The 20,336-nt window shown below is 47.4% G+C and overlaps 1 protein-coding gene across 11 annotated transcripts in view; it reads left to right on the top strand.

Annotated features, from left to right (window-relative positions):
* The window catches only part of NF2 (NF2, moesin-ezrin-radixin like (MERLIN) tumor suppressor), a gene marked incomplete at both ends in the record, with an annotated part of 103,852 nt that overhangs the window by 59,609 nt on the left and 23,907 nt on the right, over nucleotides 1–20,336 (top strand). For 7 of the 11 annotated variants that reach the window (XM_080717317.1, XM_080717316.1, XM_080717312.1 and 4 more), the window contains 5 exons: nucleotides 2,699–2,774; nucleotides 9,067–9,201; nucleotides 13,136–13,210; nucleotides 13,808–13,921; nucleotides 18,909–19,031. The exons of 1 other annotated variant lie outside the window; for it this stretch is intronic. In XM_080717317.1, coding sequence (XP_080573443.1) covers nucleotides 2,699–2,774; nucleotides 9,067–9,201; nucleotides 13,136–13,210; nucleotides 13,808–13,921; nucleotides 18,909–19,031 — 523 coding nt within the window. The remainder of the gene's footprint in view (nucleotides 1–2,698; nucleotides 2,775–9,066; nucleotides 9,202–13,135; nucleotides 13,211–13,807; nucleotides 13,922–18,908; nucleotides 19,032–20,336) is intronic. 3 more of the 11 variants (XM_080717313.1, XM_080717320.1, XM_080717321.1) reach the window with 1 other exon arrangement.

Here is a 20,336-nt window from a genome sequence, read left to right as displayed (position 1 = left end):
TGACCGCCTCGCCCAGTCTATCCTCAGCATTTGTTCTTATCAATGTATAAGTTTTGCAAACTAAAAAGTGAAAATTCATATCTTGTGTTAAAATTAGCATTTCCCATCACTTTAGAAATGAATCATCTTTGCATTAGCCTTTAAAATTTTTTTTCTCTTCTTCAAATCATCTTCCTACCACATGTATTCTTTTTTTTTTTTTTTTTTTTTTTTGGTACTGGGTATTGAACCCAGAAACATTCTATTTCCCAGCTACTTCTCCAGCTCTTTTGACTTTTCATTTTGAAACAGGGCCTCACTAAGTTGCTGAGACTGACCTCGAACCTGTGATCCTCTTGTCTCAGTCTCCCAAGTACTGGGATTACAGGCATGTACCACCATGCCCAGCTGCATGTGCGTGTGGGGGGTACTGGGTATGAAGCCCAGGGGCATTCTACCTCCGAGCTACATCCCCAGCCCTATTTTTTATTCTTTATTTTGAAACAGGGTCTCACTGAGTTGCAAAGAGCCTCACTAAGTAGCTGAGGCTGTCTGTGAACCGCAATCCTCCTGTTCCAGCCTCCCAAACGCTGGGATTACAAGTGTGCACCACCATGCTTGGCTCTGCATTTTTTTTTAACTTATAAGAAGGTATAGTGTGCTTACCAAAAAGTGGACAAATCAGCCGGGCGTGGTGGCGCACGCTTGTAATCCCCGCGTTCGGGAGGCTGAGACCGGAGGATTGCGGTTTGCGGACAACCTCAGCTACTTAGTGAGGCCCTCCGCAACTCAGTGAGACCCTGTTTCAAAATAAAAATAAAATATAGGGCTGGGGGTGTAGCCTGGAGGTAGAATAGTCCTGAGTTCCATCCCCAGTACTGCAAAAAAGAAAAGAAAAGAAAGGGTAAATCATTGAGCAAATCACTCATTCAATGATCATAAAGTGGAATCCATCATAAAATGGAAACACCATGAAATCCCAGGGGAAGAAGTAGCCATGACTCTCCATCCTTTTTCCTCCAAAAGTAACCAGTCTCCTGACTTCTAACTATATAGGTTAGCATTGCCAGTTTTATTTTATTCTATTTTTATGCAGAGCTGGGGATTGAATGCAGGCCCTTGCACACGATAGGCAACCAGTGTACCGCTGAGGCACACCCCCAGCCCAGTGTTGTCCATTTGCAACTCCAGATAAATACAATCAGTTTCTTTCCTTTTTTTTTTTTTCCCACCTCACTTCTTTCACATTGCACATTTTGGGCTTGTTGCATGCAGCAGTCGTCTCCTCATTTTCAAGGCTGTGAGAATCCCCCTGCATTAATACACCACACAGTATTTATCCCTTCTACTACTGAAGGACACTTGGGTTGTTGGGTTGTCTCCTGGTTTGTGCTTTTACAATAATGTCAAACTGTTTCCCAAAGTAATTGTATCAATTTGCATCAGCAGTGCTTGTGATTTCTGGTTCCTCCACCTACTTGCCAACACTTGGCATTCTCTCAGGGTGAATTTTTAAAATCCATTTGAGAGCATTTTGAGCTCAGAGAGAGACTGGGGAAAAGGACAAGGTCATAGGGAGGCTTGAGTGAAATATTTCAATACTGTTACCTATTTGGGAGTTTTCTGCAAGTCATTGCTGTTTTAAGAGCTTCCTTTAAATTTGATTTAGAAGTAGGCGACCTGACAGCCGGATGTGATGGCGCATGCCTATAATCCCAGGACCTGGGAGGCTGAGACAGGAGGATCATGGGTTTGAGACGAGCTCCAGCTACTTAGTGCGGTCTCTTAGCAACTTAGTGAGGCCTTGTTTCAAAATAAAAAATAAACTAGGGCTGGGGATGTAACTTGGAGATAGAATGCCTCTAAGGTTCAATCCCTAGTACCAAAAAAAAGGAGGTGACCTGAGTTGGGTTTTACAGCCTAGAGAGCCCTCTCTAGCCTCTGAGAATATCCCAAGAAATAAAATCAGGAAAGTAGCTGTCAGGTAGCTTTCCTTGAGCTGTTCATTGCCAAAACCTTTTAGGTTAAGAAAGTGCACAAAGGTAGAGCAACAATGGAAATAAAACCCAGTTAAGGATGGAAGCTAACATACTGAAATTTCCCTTTTTCTTTTTCTTTCTTTTTTTTTCCCCTTTTCTTTTGCCATGCTGGAGATTCAACCCAGGCCCTCACGCATGTTAGGTACATGCTCTACCGCTAAGCAACACCTTTTCTTTTTTTCCCTGTGTGTGTGTGTGTGTGTGTGGTACCCTGCAGATTAACCCAGGGGCATCCCGTTTCTGAGCTACACCAGTAGTACTCTTTATTTTTTGTTCAGAAGCAGAGTCTCTCTAGGTTGCTGAGTCTCATTACTTGCTAAAGGTGGGCTCCAATCTGCATTCCTTCAGTCTCAGCCTCCCAAGCACTAGGATTACAGGCCTGCGCCTCCCACGTGCTTTTCTTGAGACAAGTGTCACTATTTACCAAGGTGAAGTGTGAGATTGAAGTCATGAGACAGCATAACGGGTCCGCTTGCTTATCTTTATGGGATGGGAAATTCTGCTGTGTGTAGTAGACTTAGAGCTGAGAAGAGCTATGCCAGCATCTTCTCTGGCTTGCGTCTTCTGCAGGCGTCACAGGTCCAGGGAAATGGTAGGTGTGGAATGCTCCGTTTGGTGGGTGTCTGCCTTCCACCCTTGCCACTTAGCTCCGGTGACAGTGTCTTCCATTTTCCTCACAGGGACGAAGCTGAAATGGAGTATCTGAAGATAGCTCAGGACCTGGAGATGTACGGTGTGAACTACTTTGCAATCCGGGTGTGTTGATGCCTCTTGAGTTTCCTGGCTAGCAGAGAGACAGTGAACCAGGGCCAGGTGGTCAGATGGGTTACTTCTTCATCCCAGGGTGCTGAGGTCTTCTGTGGTACCGTTGAAGAAAACAGGATGCACGTGCCTGTAACCCCAGTGCCCGGGAGACTGAGGCAGGAAGGGCGCGGGTTTGAGGCCAGCCTCAGCAACATAGCGAGATTCTCAGCATCCTAATAAGGCCTTGTCTTAATACAAGAAATAAAAAAGGCTGGTGGTGTGGCTTGGAGATAGAACACTTGTGTGTTCAATCCTCAGTACCAAAAATATAAAAAGGAAGAAGAAGGATGAAAGGAGGCAGGGAGAGGGTCTTAGAGCTTGGTTTTCTATTTTTGAAATTCAAATTGGATCATATGTAATTAAGTGTCAGTGGGGCATTGGGAGACTTGAGTCTGGCACAGCGCTCAGCAGAAGCCTGTTGGAATGCTAGGAGTGTAACATTTGATTATTTCGTGCTCTGTGAGGTCCCAGGAGCACCTGGAGATACTCTTTCCCCGGGGTCCACTGGGAGTGGAGCTGAATTTATAGATTACTGACTTGTTTGGGTGGGACTCATGTTCTCACTATGAGGCTAATTGGTTTTTCTATTCAGACCATTAATGGCCCCCTGTCCTCTGGGAACCCATTGCTTCTGCAGAGAGAAGCACTGGTGTTCAGCTTAGGTCTGGTCCTTCAGACTGTCTTCCTCCTGTGGGAATGTCTGGTTGCCAATACAGTGAACAGGCGCCTTCTTCAAAGAAACGCGCACATGTGTCCAGGCCACTCACACCAGCAGCTGAGTTCGTTAGGTACCGGAGTGATTGGCCAGTGGACCGCCTTTGTGATCACAGTTACACTTTGCTTCCCTTTTTTGAGTTCCTGCAGCTTTTGTATTAAACTTGGGTAAATTGAAAGCCGGGCGTGGTGGCGCACACTTGTAATCCCTGCGCTTGGGAGGCTGAGACTGGAGGATCCCGCAGGTTCAAAGCCAGCCTCAGCTACTTATTGAGACTCTCAGTAAGACCCTGTTTCCAAATAAAATGTAAAAATAGGTCTGGGAGTATAGCTCAGAGGTAGAAAGCTTCTGGGTTCCACCCCCAGTACCACCAAAAAACAAACAAACAAACAAAAAAAGAGGTAGAGTGGCCCTGGGTTCAATCTCTAGTACTGTAAAAAAAATATATATATTGAACTTTAATAGTTGGAAACATAATGAAATGTCTAATTTTCCAAAATGTGCTGTAGAGATAAGAGTATAGGCTCGTGTCTGTTAAACCGTGGTTTTAAAAGCTTTGCAGACAAGCAGAAGACTCTCCTGGCTTGGTGATAGCGCCTGCCTTTAGGTGTCAGAAGGAGCAAGGAGATTCATCTTCGGGCACTGGTGTCTCCATCTGCCGCCTGCTGTTAGATTGCTACTTCTCATCACAGTCCAAGCACTACTCGCTTTGCAGATCTCTTTTCTTCCCCTTGAGTCTTGGTTCAATTTCCTTGTTGTCAGCAAGGGGTCAGGAGCTATGGTGTCCTGCGTGCGGACTCTCCTTCCAGCGTCAGACAGGGGCTGGACCACAGTGGCAACAGACAGGCCTGTTCTGGAGCGGTGGCGGACAGGCCCAGAGCGAGTCAGTGACGTGGAGCCGGCGCTTCCTCCAGCTGCTGCCCAGGGCCGCTCAGAGGGATAGCACGCATAGACGCAGTTAAAAAACGCTTCCCTTGGTAATGGGCATTGAACCCAGGGGGGTTCTGCCTTACCCCCAGCCCTATTTTAAATTTTATTTGGAAATAGGTTCTCATTAAATTACCGTATATTGGTCTTGAGTCTGTGGTCCTCCTGTCTCAGCCTCCCAAGTCCTGGGATTACATATATGTGCCGTTGTATCTGTCTTGATTAATTTTTGTTTGTTTGCTCTTGGTACTGCTAATTGAACCCAGGGGCATTCTCGTTCCAAGATAAACCCCCAGCCCTTTTAGTTTTTCATTTTGAAACAGTCGTGCTAAATTGCTGAGGGTTTTACAAAGTTGCTGAGGATAGCCTCAAACCTGTGATCTTCCTGTCTCAGCCTCCAAAGTTCTGAAATTATAGGTGTGCCCACTATGCCCAGCATAATGAAAATTCTTTTAGACACTTATTTAGTATATGAAATAGCATAATATTTCAGTATGCCTTATATTTTTTTAATTTAAATTTTTTTGTGGTACCAGTGATTGTACTCAGGAACATTCTACATTTGAGCTACACCCCAGCCCCAGCCCTATTTTTTTTAATGTTTGATTGTTTGTTTATTTGTTTATTTATTTATTTATTTATTTATTTTTGTGTGTGTGTTACTAGGGGTGGAACCCAGAGGCTTTCTACCTCTGGGCTATACTCCCAGACCTATTTTTGGAAACAGGGTCTCACTAAGTTACTGAGAGCCTCACTAAGTAGCTGAGGCTGGCTTCGAACCTATGTGATCCTCCTGTCTCTGCCTCCCAAGTGTGGGGATTACAAGCGTGCGCCACCACGCCCGGCACTTATTTATTTATTTATTTATTTATTTATTTATTTATTTATTTATTTCTGCGGTACTGGGAATAGAACCCAGGGGCATTCTACCTCCAATCTACACCCTCAGCCCTATGTTTTAGTCTTTTTGTTTTTTACTTTATTTATTTTTGCGGGTCTGGGGATGGAACCTATAGGCATTTGACCTCTGAATTACACCCCCTGTCCCATTTTTTATTCCTTATATTATTAAAAAAAAATTTTTTTTATTGGTGCATTGTATTCATACATCATAATGGGGTAAAAAACTTGTGTGGACATACATGCACACATTGCCCATTTAGCCCCTACCCCATTCCCACCCCGTTCCCTTCCCATCCTTCCTTCCCTTGCTTGGCTTAGTGGTTGGTTGACTTTGATATGTTTAAGTACATTGTGTGCTTTAGAGAATTTCCTTCTTCCCCCCTCCCATCCCCTCATTTAGGTTGTCTTGTTTGCTGCTCTATAGGATTTCCTTTTTCATCTAGAGTTCCTCCTATGACCCATTTCTCCTTAGCTTTCACATACTAGGGAAAGCATCTGATTTCTTATTTTTTTTGACTGACTAATCTCGCTTAGCATAATGTCTTCCAGTTCCATCCATTTCCCTGAAAATGATGTAATTGTGTGTGTATGTGTGTGTGTGTGTGTGTTAATGGCTGAGTAAAATTCCATTGTGTACATATCCCACGGTTTTGTAATCCACTCATCTGTTGATGGACATCTTGGCTGGTTCCATAGTTTGGCTATGGTGAATTGTGCAGCTATGAACATAGATACACATGCATTAGTTTGGTAGTTTGGTTTTCTTTCTTTTGGGTAGATACCCAGAAGTGGTATTGCTGGATCAAATGGTAGATTTTTTCCCATTCTTCTGAGGATTCTCCATACTGTTTTCCAAAGTGGTTGCACTAATTTGCAATCCCACCAACAGTGTTTTAGAGTTCCCACTTCTCCGCATCCTCCCAGCATTTGTTGTTTGTTTTTGAATTATTGCTATTCTACTTGGGGTTAGGTGAAATCTCAGGGTAGTTTTGATTTGCATCTCTGATTGCTAATGATGTTGAACATGTTTGCATGCATTTATTGGTCATTTGAATTTCTTCTTTTGTGAAGTGTCTATTTAGTTGCCCATTTTTTGATTGGATTTTTTTTTTAGTGTTGAGTTTCTTGAGTTCTCTGTATATTCTAGATATTAGTCCTCTATCGGAGGAGTAGGTGGCAAAAATCTCCCATTCTGTTGGCTCTCGATTGAGATTCTTGACAGTTTCCTTTGCTGAACAGAAGCTCTTCAGTTTCATGCAATCCCACATATTGATTCACCTTTTAGTTTGTTGTGCCTTTGGGGTCTTGTTGAGAAAGTGTTTATCTGTGCCTATGTGTTGCAGTGTTGGACCTATGCCCTCTTCAAGGACCCTCAAGGTCTCAGGTCTAATTTCCAAGTCTTTGATCCATCTTGAATTGACTCTTGTGCAGGGTGAGAAAGTGGGATTAATTTCCAATTTTATGCATGTGGTTAACCAGTTTTGTCAATACGATTTGTTGAACAGGCTATCTTTTTTCAGTGTATGTTTTTGGCCCCTTTGTCAAAAATCAATTGGCTGTAAGTGTGTGGATTTCCTTATATTTTTTGAAACAGGTTCTCACTAAGTTTCAGAGGGCCTCACTAAGTAGCCGAGGCTGTCCGCAAACCGCGATCCTCCAGTCTCAGCCTCCCTAATGCTGGGATTACAAGTGTGAGCCATCACACCCAGCTCCTGCCCTATTTTTTATTATTTGTTTTATTTTTTGCGAGTCTGGGGATGGAACCCAGGGGCATTCGACCTCCGAGCTACAGCCCCTGCCCTATTTTTTATTCTTTGTTTTGAAACTGAGTTTCACTGAGTTGCAGAGGGCCTCACTAAGTAGCTGAGGCTGTCCGCGAACCATGATCCTCAGGTCTCAGCCTCCCAAATGCTGGGATTACAAGCGTGTGTCACCACGCCCAGCTTTTATTTCCTCCTCCTCCTCCTCCTCCTCCTCCTCCTCCTCCTCCTTCTTCTTCTTCTTCTTCTTCTTCTTCTTCTTCGGTGGTACTGGAGTTTCTGGAAACCCTTCTACCTCCGGGTTACACTCCCAGACCTATTTTTTATTTGGAAAAAGGGTCTCTTAAGCCAAGGAGGCTGGCTTCAAACCAGCGTGATCCTCCTGTCTCCACCTCCCAAGTGCAGGGATTACAAGTGTGCACCATCACACCCAGCCTTATTCTTTATTTTGAAACAGGGTCTCACTAAGTTGCAGAAGGCCTCACTAAGTAGCTGAGGCTGTCCACGAACCATGATCCTCCTGTCTCAGCCTCCTGAATGCTTGGATTACAAGTGTTTGCCACCACACCCGGCATAATCAGACATCTTAATGGAATAAAAAAACTTGTGGAGATATACATGCACACATCACCCAATTAGTCTTTATCCAATTCCCATCCCATTTCCTTCCCCTCCCTCGTTCCCAGCCTGATTTAATTATTGGCTTTGATATGTTTGTTTAAGCACATCACGTGCTTTAAAGAGTTTCCACCCCCCCCCGCCATGCCCTCAGATACATCACCTTAATTGCTCCTCTATAGGGCCCCTTGTTCAAGTAGAGTTCCTCCTGTTACCCATTTCTCCCTAGTTTTCACATATTAGGGAAAGCATCTGATTTCTTATTTTTGGTGACATTTCCCTGTAATTGTATAAGTTTTTTCTCCTCTATGGCTGGGTAAAAGTCCATTGTGTGCGTATCCCATAGTTTTGCAAAGCACTCGTCGGTTGATGGACATCTTGGCTGCTTCCATAGTTTGGAGATGTAATTGTGCATCTGTGAACATAGATACTCATGCGTTGGTTTGATAGTCTGGTTGTCATTTTTTGGGTAGATACCCCTAGGTGGTATTGCTGGTCATATGGTAAGTTCGTTTTCATTCTTCTGAGGATTTTCCATGTTGTCTTTCAAAGTGGTTACATTAATTTGCATTCCCACCAATAATGTATTAGAGTTTCTACTTCTCCACACCCAATCAATTACAGTTGATCACTTCCTTGGAAGTCCTACTTTTCTTTTCCACACTATTTCCCTCCCATTTGCCGAAACCAGGAGGTGAGTGACTTTGACGAGATGATCCATCTACTCACACCCAATTTTTTCATAGAGGTCACTTGGATCTGGAGATCTGCTGAGAGATGGGGTGAGGCAGCGGCAGCTTCAAGTACTTCCTGACCACACGGTTGCAGGGACCCGCTGGCCCTTTGCTGTGCAGCAGGCCCTGGTCCGGCCTCGCCTCACGGCAGGCTCTGATCCCGGCCTTGCTGGCGCCGGCACTGGCCTGGAAATTTTTGATAGTGTTTGGATTGAACCCAGGGCCTCACACATGCCAAGGATTCATTCTACCAGTGAACTTTATCCCTACCCCCACATCTACAGGCTTTAATTCTATATTTATGATAACCTAGTTACTAATTTGAGGTAATAACACTTAGATTAGCCATCAAGGCAATGAGAGGAGCATTGTAAAATCCTTGGGGACACACATGGGTCACAAAGATGATATTGTTGTGCCTCCTCCTGCCCTGGAGGCTGGAAGCCTCCTGGGTGATACGGCAGCTGTGATCTCTGTTGGGACCTGTTGAAACTTGTCAGATGTAACAGTGTGTGCCAGCTTCTTGGGAAAGTTGAATAAAATCTCGAGCCGGAGCTGACAGCGGCTGCTCTTCATTGGCTCCACAGAATAAAAAGGGCACAGAGCTGCTGCTTGGAGTGGACGCTCTGGGGCTTCACATCTATGACCCTGAGAACAGGCTGACCCCCAAGATCTCCTTCCCGTGGAATGAAATCCGAAACATCTCATACAGCGACAAGGAGGTAGGCCATGCCTGTACTGCAAAAAAAGAGAACCTAGACTTGGACCTCCAGAAAGTTTATAGTACGGTCACAATTGGGCTGCTCTAGTAAATGAGTGAGTAGAAGGGACTGGGAGTGAAGGAGATGAGCGAGTCCCTCCGTTCACAAGCACTTTGGCAACGGTACTCGGATTTATTTATTTATTTATTTATTTATTTATTTATTTATTTTTGGTGGTACTGGGGTTCCTGGAAGCCCGTCTATCTCCGGGCTACACTCCCAGACCTATTTTATTTTTGGAAACAGGGTCTCCTAAACCAGCGCGGCTGGCTTCGAACCTGCGCGATCCTCCTGTCTCTGCCTCCCAAGCGCGGGGATTACAAGCGTGCGCCACCACGCCCGGCCTTATTTTTTTATTTTTTATTATTATTATTTTTTTTGGTGGCACTGGGGTTCCTGGAAGCCCTTCTAACTCTGGGCTACACACCCAGACCTATTTTTACATGCTTTTATTTGGAAACAGGGTCTCCTAAGCCAGCGCATGCGTCTGGCTTCGAACCTGTGCGATCCTCCTGTCTCTGCCTCCCAAGCGCGGGGATTACAAGCGTGCGCCACCACGCCCGGCTCAGTGCTTGGATTTAATCCTGTAAGAATCCTGCTGTAATGGCAGGGCTGTGTTTTCAGTGTCTGTGTCCCCAGGAGGCAGAGGTGCAGGAGATCCAGTGACTTGCATCTGATGAGTTAGGTAGCAGGGCTGGGAGCCAGTGTGGCTGTGCTTTCCCTTGCGCCTGGGGAGCACAAGACACTAGGCTCTCATAGAGGGGCAGGCCTGGGCCGTGCGCGGTGCCTCCCTGGGGACTGCGTGCCCAAGGCACTGCGTGGGACTGAGTGACGTGGCGGCCCATGTTGTTGCCTCAGAGCCCGCCTTGGACACGTTCTGTTTCTCTCCCTGTATAGCAGGTCCTGGGAAGGAACACCAGGCCTGGCTTCCAATATGTGCTTGAAATCTATTCACCCAGGCTCGGTGAGCTTCTCAATCCCAAACATTCTGACTTTGACATTTGTGTAAGTAGTTATTCCAGGAGATGAGCTTTAGGTAGTTCTTTTAAAAAAAAAAAAATTGAAAGCTCCACAGGGCCGGGCGTGGTGGGCACGCTTGCAATCCCCGCGCTTGGGAGGCGGAGACAGGAGGATCGCACAGGTTCAAAGCCAGCCTCAGCTACTGAGTGAGGTTCTCCGCAACTTGGTGAGACCCTGTTTCCAAATAAAATGTAAAATAGGTGTGGGAGTGTAGCCCGGGAGTAGAAAGCCCCTGGGTCCCATCTCCAGTACCACAAAAAAACAAAAAATAGAAAAGAAAAAAGAAAGCTAGAGAGCCCCACCCGACTTAACGCGGTCAGTGTGCTATGGTGTGATGGCTCTTCATCGTCTCATTCCATAGTGTTTAGCTGCACACCGCACATTTCTGTGCTAAAGGCCCCCAAACACTCATTTTTCCAAGAACTCAAGGATTAAAGTTTCCCCTAGTGTGGCCCAACACAACACTCTGATCCCCGCTGTCCAGGGGCAGGCACTGTCAGGCCCGGCATGTCAGTAACTCGCGGTGAGCAGAAGCCAGGCTGCCTGGGCATAACAGGAAGCAGGCTCGGTAGTTATGCATGACAGCCGTGCTGTCAGAACAGAACTGTTAGTTTATTTTAAGCGATCCATTGATTCTTTTGTGTACACCCTGCCATGGTGCAGAGCCTGTGGTTTCCCCACTACTTGCGGTTTCCCACTGACAGCTCTGGGGTTTGACAGCAGGGCCAGAAATAAGCACATGAAATTTACAAGTAGCAGTCTCCACTAGAGCTATGCCGCTTCTAAGTTAACTTGGCCAGAAGATGAACAAAAGATCGTTTTCTGTCCTCATCGTGCTAACCCCTTTCTTTTTTGGACAATACAATTTGAAAGAAATACCCAAGAATATATCTTCCCCAATATATTTACCTGCTAGGCAAGTCCCCCCTTTATTTATTTAATTGTTTGTTTGTTTGTTTGTTTATTTAGTGGTGCTAGGGATGGCTAAGCAATCTTTCTTAGGAGACACTGACCAGGCATTGACACAGAAGTTGCTCTGCTGAGTTATACCCGTAGCGCTTTTTATTTATTTATTTATTTAATTTATTATTATTTTTTTTTTTTTTGGTGGTACCGGGGTTCCTGGAAACCCTTCTCCAGGTTCCATTCCCAGACCTATTTTATATTTTTATTTGGAAACAGGGTCTCTTAAGCCAGTGAGGTTGGCTTCGAACCTGTGCGATCCTCCTGTCTCCGCCTCTGCGCGGGGATTACAAGCGCGCGCCACCACGCCCGGCTTATTTTATTTTATTTTTGTGGGTCTGGGGATGGAACCCAGGGGCATTCGACCTCCGAGCTACACCCCCTGCCCTATTTTTTATTCTTTATTTTGGAACCGGGTCTCACTGAGTTGCAGAGGGCCTCACTAAGTAGCCGAGGCTGTCCGCGAACCGCGATCCTCCAGGTCTCAGCCTCCCAAATGCTGGGATGACAAGCGTGCGCCACCACGCCCGGCCCGGCTTATTTTTTTTATTTTAAAAGAGTTACAGGCCCAGACTGTCCCATAACTTGCAATCCTCCTGCCTCGGCCTCTGGGGCCGCGGGGAGCACAGGCGGCTACCGCACGCTGCGCACAGGCGTTTGAAGTGCACCTTTGGACTCTAGGGCCTGTGGTCCCGGGAGGGCTGGGGTGTCAGCAGCACTTGCTCTGTGCAGGCTTCCCTGGAAAGCTGGCCCTGGCTTCGCCCATCAGGCGGCCACCTGTCCTTATCACCCATTTTCTCTACACTGTGATTTCAGGAACTCTGTTTTTGTCTTCTCCAAGAGTCTGTTTGCCTTCTTGTTTTATTTATTTATTTTTGCAGGTCTGGGGATGGAACCCAGGGGCATTCGACCTCTGAGCTACACCCCGTCCTATTTTTTATTCTTTATTTTGAAGCAGGGTCTCACTGAGTTGTAGAGAGCCTCACTAAGTAACCCCTTTGATGCCTTTTTTTGGGGGGGGGGATTGATGATTGGACCCAATCACCCATTTTACCTTTAATCCATACCCCCCAGCCCTTTTTATTTTGAAACAGGGTTCTGCTAAGTTCCTGAGGGTATAATCTCTCTAAATTGCTGAGGCCAGCCTCAAACCTGTGATCCACCTGTCTTAGCATCCCAAACTCATCTCTGCATCCCTCCCAGTCTAAACCTACTCTGTCACTTCAATTACTAAGAAGCTAAGTATCTCTCTTCCCCTCTCTCCCCTCCCTCCCTTCCTCCTCCTCCTCCTCCTCCTCCTCCTCCTCCTCCTCCTCCTTCTTCTTCTTCTTCTTCTTCTTCTTCTTCTTTCTCTCTCTCTCTCTCTCTCTCTCTCTCTCTCTCACTCACACACACACACACACACACTGCACCTTATCTCTACCCAGAATACCCCTCCACCCTGCCTTTAACTATTCTGTCATTCTCCTAAGGCTAAATCCAGTCTCCTCCTGCTTGTTGTAGATCTCTGAGACCCCAGGGCATTTGTGATTTCTTGAGTGATGGCTATGTTAGTCTAGTTTCTACTTGATTGAGAGCTTCATGGGGGCAGGGACTATGCCTCAGCCTGTGAGGCTCTCAGTGTTGGCCTCACGGATGGGCCCTTCCCAGTACTAATTTCAGGTTCCTGAGCATCCCTTCCTCACAGGCACTGATGGTGCAGAGAGCTCACCTCAGGATCCTGCATTTGCACAGCCCTAGACGTGGAGCCTCTGATGCTCTGGTGCACAGAGGCCTAGCTCCTGGGCACCCAGGATGAGGCCGTGCTTCATGCTGGGAATGGCCAGTGTGGCGGCTGCTTTTGTGGAATTCTCAGTTGGTGGACGGAGTCTAGGATGTCACACTGAAACCGTTTTCTACTTCCTTGTTTCAGTTTACCATTAAACCCCTGGATAAGAAAATCGATGTCTTCAAATTTAACTCCTCAAAGCTTCGTGTTAATAAGCTGGTAAGTTGAGATCCTGGTTTTAATGATAACTATAGAGTGTGTGTGTGTGTGTGTGTGTGTGTGTGTGTGTGTGTGTGTGTGTGTGTGTTTTACTGGAAATTGATCCCAGGGGCATTCTACCCCTGAGCCTCACCCTAGCCCTCGGTGTCAGGTCAATTTGCATTTTTGTAATTACTAATGAAGTTGAACATCTTTTCATACATTTATTTACTTAATCCTTCTGGTATCAATTTTTGTGTTTGGTGTAAGGGAGGGATCCAACTTACTTTTATTCCAGCCCAACTCACTGAATGAGTTTTCCTGTCCTCCCTGATCTGCAGAGGAGATCTTGGGTTAGGAGAGTGAGCGCATCTGGAGGATGTGATAAAGTGCCTTCTAGTCCTCCCCTCACTGTGGTTTCCACCTCTAGCTTATCTGAGCCTTCTTCATTTTGCATGTCTCCAGAGCTGAGAGCACTAGAGGCCATCAACAGAACTTGGGTATTTTCCTCCTCAGGTTTACTGCTACCCAAAGAGCCCACGATGCGATAGCATGGGTGGGCTGGCAGGAAGAAAAAGTCAGTCTTCAGGTTTAACACCCTTGCTTCTGTGCCCGCAGATTCTCCAGCTATGTATCGGGAACCATGACCTATTTATGAGGAGAAGGAAGGCCGACTCTTTGGAAGTTCAGCAGATGAAAGCCCAGGCCAGGGAGGAGAAAGCTAGAAAGCAGGTGAGCAAGGCCTCGTGTGAGCTGATGGTGTTGCTGATGGCCGGGGTTGGCCCAGGAGGGAAAGGTAGAAGAGTCATCTGCACACACCTGCCTATTCTTGTTTTATTCTTGTTGACCCTTTATTAGCTGACGCCCAGCTGGTGGGTTGTCAGCTTTGGAAATGAGCAGTACATTCTAGTAGCATATCTAAGAAGCATCGCTAATCATTTCTGCATGTACGTGAAGTACAGTGTGGTTACCGCGGCTTGGACGAGGCAGCCGCACGTGCTTGTGTTTCCCGTCCACCTAGCTAGCTTTCTTTCTTGTTGCCTGTCTCATCCTTTGCCCAGCCTTCTCCTTGTCTAATTAGACGATGATGGAATACACGGTGCACTTAGCGCTTGCTGCTGGAATGCTGATTAGGCTCCGGCTGCACTTCCTCCCTGCGGGTCAGCTTGGGTGCGCATCACCCTCCATGGGAGGTGCTGGGAGTGCCTAGCCGCAGACCGGATGGACTCATCCCTGTTTTCTACTCACAGACCTTCTCTACTCGTCAAAATCCACATGACTAATTTGGACCTTGCTGCTGAGAATATCAACTGTGTTTTTGGATAAGCTGCTAGATAGAATAGCAGCAGCTGCAGTCTGCTGGCCTCAGGACGAGCAAGCACGGAGTGTAATAATCAGTCTGCGCTGTCCTCTGATTTGGGCACCCGAGAAGCTGGCTCCCAGCCCGGGGAGTTAGTGAAATGCCCAGGAGGTTATCAGCTCTCCATCCCTCCTCTCAGGACCATTGATGCACTTTTTAGGGTGCTTCAGGGGTGATGGGAAGGGTTATATTGGACAAAGAAATGCTCCTGAAGGAGCAAGGGGTTGAAGAGGCAACTTGGAGAAGACCTCTCTTTAGCTGAGTGAGGAGGCACATGCCTGTTAACCCAGTACTGGGAAGCTGAGACAGGAGGATCGCGGGTTCTAGGTCAGCCTCAGCAATTTAGTGAGACCTATTTGAAAAATAAAAAGAAGCCAGGCCTGGTGGCACGTGCTTATAATCCCAGTACTTGAGAGGCTGAGACAGGAGGACCACAAATTTGTGGACGGCCTCAGCTACTTAGTGAGACCCTGTACAACTAATGAGACCCTGTTTTAAAATAGTGAATAAAAAATACGGCTGGGGGTGTAGCTCCAAGGTAGAATGCCCTTGAGCTCAATCCCCAGTACTGGGGGCGGCAGGGTGGGGGGGCAAACCACGAAGACCTTCGGGCTGTGGCAAAGAATAGCAAGAACACCAGGACGGCAGCGGATCTCTGGGGCCTCTGGGCTACCACGAATCAGAGGACTCCATGGCCTCAGTCTTCTCATCCGTCAGGTGGAGCTAATGGAGTCTCTTCTCGGTCTCAGAGGGCAGAATGTTTTTAAATGATAAACTGCTTTGCAGCTGGACGTCCTTTTTTACTGGGGTAGCGGTCTCAGGGACAGTGCAGTGGTAGGAACTGAAGGGAGCTGCCTGGACCTCTTTCTCTTTTCCCAGGAGGAGAGTAGAGACGGAAACTGTAACACAGTAGAAATTAAAGATTAGATTAGGAATGCTTTGCATTGACTCCTGAGAGGGGAAATCATACAATTTGTAGTATTCGATTGCTTCTCTTTGCATTATTCTTTCAGTGCTTTTGTGTGTTGTGGGGGAAGGCTGACTTCATGTTTAAGAAAAGCAGTCGTAGAAATCTGGTACTCGTAGAGTATGGGATAAGATTAAAGCAAGAGGAACTAATCAAGCATGCTTTTATTATTTAAGACAGAATTCTGATAGTACAGTGGCCACTGCTGGCTTCTGCTTTCTGAACTCGGTTCATACTCTGGGATCACAGAGAATTGCTCAGCCCTAGGCTTGTTCCCCTTTGTCGCACGCAGTGACGACTCTTACACGATCTTCCTCAAGCAGTTTTATTACCCCAGTTTCAATGCTCTCTCAACGCCCTCTCAGGTAAAAACAACATCAGTCTTCTATCTCCTCCCTCATCACTCCACCAACCCTCTTAGCTCCCCCCGCTAGGGCATGCGCGCTTTTAACCTTCTCCTGGGCGGGCAGGTGGTAGCACGAGGCGCTGCGTCACTAATCATCCGTAAGGCGCCTGATAGGGCTCACTGCGCAGGCTCAGGGCACCGCCAGCCTCGTGAGCCTCGTGACTTGGCTGCAAGCCCAGGCGCCATCTTGAGTCCACGCTGGCAACAAGCCTGGGTGCCACCTCAGTCCTGCCGAGTGGGCCCCGACATATCTCCCTTTTTGTTTTATTAAAATAAGGCTCGGGATCGTGCCTGTCTTAGGTTGCCGACCCTCAAGGACCATTCTTACCCGTCATTGGGAGAACAATAGCATGATTGTTTCCCTGTCTTAGGTTGAAAGGTCCCGGGGACGATCTTACCCGTCACTGACTACCGATCCAGCATACTGAGCCATACATGGGGAGATAAGCCAGCTTCAAGGGCTGCCATAGCTTGCACCAATATGCGCTGTTGTTGCAGTGTGCGTTGTCGAGTTCGCCTGATATATCCAACCATGAAACATCATGCTACCATCAGCAAGAATGCCCAGAACGCCATGCCACCCCAGTCTTTTAAAAAACCCAATGTTCCATGTATTAAGTCCATTCATTGTTGTACTGCGGCGACTTCCACGCGGGTAGAATTAATTGCAGCGATGGATGCTCATAGCTCAATCATGGTGTGTTCAAATTCACGGCTCCAAGTTCCTAGAAGCGTCTTGCTTAATTGACGAAACAAATTGCCTGCATGGGAGAAATTCTGATACTGCACATACGTTATACATATAGTCCAGATAATTGAGCTTGCTGAGCCATGCCAGCAGCCACATGTGAGGATAGAGCATTCATAGTGGCTGCAATAACTGCCACGGCCACAGAGGCCACAATTACAGCAATAAGAGCAGAAATTCCAAAGTCTCCAAGGGTGCATAGAAGCATAGCAGAAAGTCAGAAAACAGGTATCAATAAAACAACCTCATTAACCAAGGTAAAGGAAGAGGGAAAGTAGAAATAATTCCCCAAAGATCTTAAAGAAAACAACTCATCTCTACGGTACCGAGCAGCAGTTTACAACTCTTACGTTAGGAACTAATCTTCTGACCTATCCTTTACACATTAGGCGCCTTTTCCAACTAACCTCAGGTGTCTTCCATCTATGGTGGCGGATTAGGAGAGGGAGGGGGAGGAGCGGAAGGTTTAGGGCGTTTCATTTTTTCTATGAATTCTAACAGAGCTTCTTCCTTCTTAGAAATCTCTTTCGCTTTCAAATTTTCTAAAATGGCTGCTTTCACTTTAGCAACCTTAGACCTTTTCGTCGCAACACCTGCGAACCTTCACAACGCTGTCCCTCGCTTATCCGCGAGCCTCGCTTATCCGCGAGCCTTATTTACTTCTATCTTGTCGAATCAGGACCAGCCCGATTCTCTAACTTGCTTACACTAAAAAATATCCTCCTTAATGGAGCCTCCTTTGATCGGGGTAACTTGCTTACACTAAAAAATATCCTCCTTAATGGAGCCCCCTTTGATCGGGGTAACTTGCTTACACTAAAAAATATCCTCCTTAATGGAGCCCCCTTTGATCGGGGAAAATAACCCTCCGTAAACGGAGCCTCCTCCTCCTTTTTCGGAGTCAAAGGAGTACTTACCAGCTAGCTGCCCTGGACTGCCGAGGTTCTGATCAAAGACACGATCTTCCTCAAGCAGTTTTATTACCCCAGGTTCTTGTACAGTTACCAGCCAGCTGCCCTGGACTGCCGAGGTTCTGATCAAAGCGAAGTTCCCCGTACGGGCCACCACTTGTCGCACGCAGTGACGACTCTTACACGATCTTCCTCAAGCAGTTTTATTACCCCAGTTTCAATGCTCTCTCAACGCCCTCTCAGGTAAAAACAACATCAGTCTTCTATCTCCTCCCTCATCACTCCACCAACCCTCTTAGCTCCCCCCGCTAGGGCATGCGCGCTTTTAACCTTCTCCTGGGCGGGCAGGTGGTAGCACGAGGCGCTGCGTCACTAATCATCCGTAAGGCGCCTGATAGGGCTCACTGCGCAGGCTCAGGGCACCGCCAGCCTCGTGAGCCTCGTGACTTGGCTGCAAGCCCAGGCGCCATCTTGAGTCCACGCTGGCAACAAGCCTGGGTGCCACCTCAGTCCTGCCGAGTGGGCCCCGACACCCCTTATTAAGCTCAGCAGGTGGTCCAATTAACACAGTGATCCAGAGGGCGAGGGAGGTGGCAGTGGCTTTGTGCTGGTGCCTTATGGCTGGGGCTGTGTTCCCTGCCTGCTCTGGAGGCGCCTCTGCATAGGGCTGTGCTGTGGCTGCCGCAGCTCCCACCTATGAACTACAGTGTGTGAGCCACTGATCGTGACACATGGTTCCATCTTCTCTGTGGGGCAGAGCTATTGTGGAGGAAATCCGAGATGTGTGAGGGTCTGTGTGGATTCAAAATGGTGAGGTGGCCCATCCGCCCAGATGAGCGAGCTGCAGGCTTACAGGCTTGCCAGGTCACTGTCGCAGCAAACCTGTGTTTCCTGTGAAAAGGTTCCCGTCTGTACAGATGGAGACGCACGCACGCCTGCAAGTGTGTGTGTGTGGTAGTAGGGATTGAACCTAGGGGCATTTTATCTCTAAGCTACACTCTCAGCCCTTTTTTATTTTTTGTTTTAAAACAGTCTTGCTAAATTGCTGAGAGTGTCACTAAGTTGTTGAGGCTGGCCTCAAACCTGTGATCTTCCTATCTCAGTCTCCCAAGTAGTGGGATTACAGGCGTGAGCCACCACGCCAAGCCTAAGCTTGGTTTGTTTGCTACTAAAACTTTTTTTTCTCTCAGTAGTACAGCTTTCAGCTCTGCAGCTGATTTAGAAGGATGGAGGGCAGGGGGTGACAGGAGTGGCCCGAGGCCCTGGAGCCTGGGCGTTCCGAGGTCCGCAGTGTGGTGACTCAGGCCCGCTCCTGTTCACCCTCCAGATGGAGCGGCAGCGCCTTGCTCGAGAGAAGCAGATGAGGGAGGAAGCCGAGCGCACGAGGGACGAGCTGGAGCGGAGGCTGCTGCAGATGAAAGAGGAGGCGACGATGGCCAACGAAGCGCTGGTGAGTGCCGGGGAGGCCCAGGAGGCTCCCGGCTCCCGGAGCTGAGCTTCTCGAGGACAGGAGTTAGCAACCTTTGCTCTGAGAAACGTCATTTCAGCTCTTGTTTATTTAATTTTCTGGGACACTGGAGATTGAATCCAGGGTTTTATGTGTACTGGACAAGTGCTGTATCACAGAGCTAAATCTTGGTGTGTGTGTGTGTGTGTGTGTGTGTGTGTGTGTGTGTGTTAGTGGGAATTGAATCCAGGACATTTTACCTCTGAGCTACACCCTCAGTCCTATTTTTATTCTTTGTTTTGAAACAGGGTCTCACTAAGTTGCAGAGGGCCTCACTAAGTAGCTGAGGCTGGCTGCGAACCTGTGATCCTCCTGTCTTAGCCTCGTAAGCACTGGGATTGCAAGCATGTGCTATCATGCTGGCCTCCAAAGCAGACTTAGCTTGAGTTCATGGGCAGCCAAACTCCATGGTGCTGCCTGTAAAGCAGGGCTTCATGACTTTACCACTGTTGACATTTGTGGCTGATCACCTGGGGATGTTCTTTGTCTCAAAGGATGGTTGGTTAACAGTGTCCCTGGCCTCTTCCTGCTAGGTACTAGCAAAACTCCCTCAGCCTCCATTTACGACATCAACATTATCTCCAGCCGGGCGTGGTGGCTCACACTTGTAATCCCAACATTCGGGAGGCTGAAACAGGAGGATCACAGTTCGCGGACACCCTCAGCTACTTAGGCCCTTTGCAAGTCAGTGAGACCCTCTTTCAAAATAAAGAATAAAAAATAGGGCTTGAGGTGTAGCTTGGAGGTAGAATGCCTCTGGATTCCATCCCCAGTACTGGGGGGAAAAAAAAAATTAGCTCCATAGCCGGGCATGATGACATATGCCTTCCAGTACTTAAGAGGCTGAGATAGGAGGATCATAAGTTTGAGGACAGCCTCGACAATGTAGCGAGACTCTCACCAACCTAGTGAGACCCTGTTTCAAACTAAAAAAATTTTACAAAGGGCTGGGTATGTGACTCAGAGGTAGAACTCCAGCCAGGCATGGTGGCGCATGCCTGCAATCCTGGTACTTGAGAGGCAGAGACAGGAGGTTTACAGGTTCTTGGCCAGCCTCCACAATTTAGTGTGACCCTGCTTCAGAATAAAAGAATAAAAAAGGACTGGGGGTGTAGCTCAGAGGTAAACTACCTCTGGGTTCAGTCCCCAGTACTACACACACACACACACACACACACACACACACACACACACACACTCTCTCTCTCTCTCTCTCTCTCTCTCTCTCTCTCTCTCTCTCTCTCTCAC

This window comes from Muscardinus avellanarius (genome assembly GCF_963383645.1).
Source record: "Muscardinus avellanarius genome assembly, chromosome: 21".
NCBI classification, from domain to species: Eukaryota; Metazoa; Chordata; class Mammalia; order Rodentia; family Gliridae; genus Muscardinus; species Muscardinus avellanarius.
This window is presented reverse-complemented; position numbering and strand designations above follow the sequence as displayed.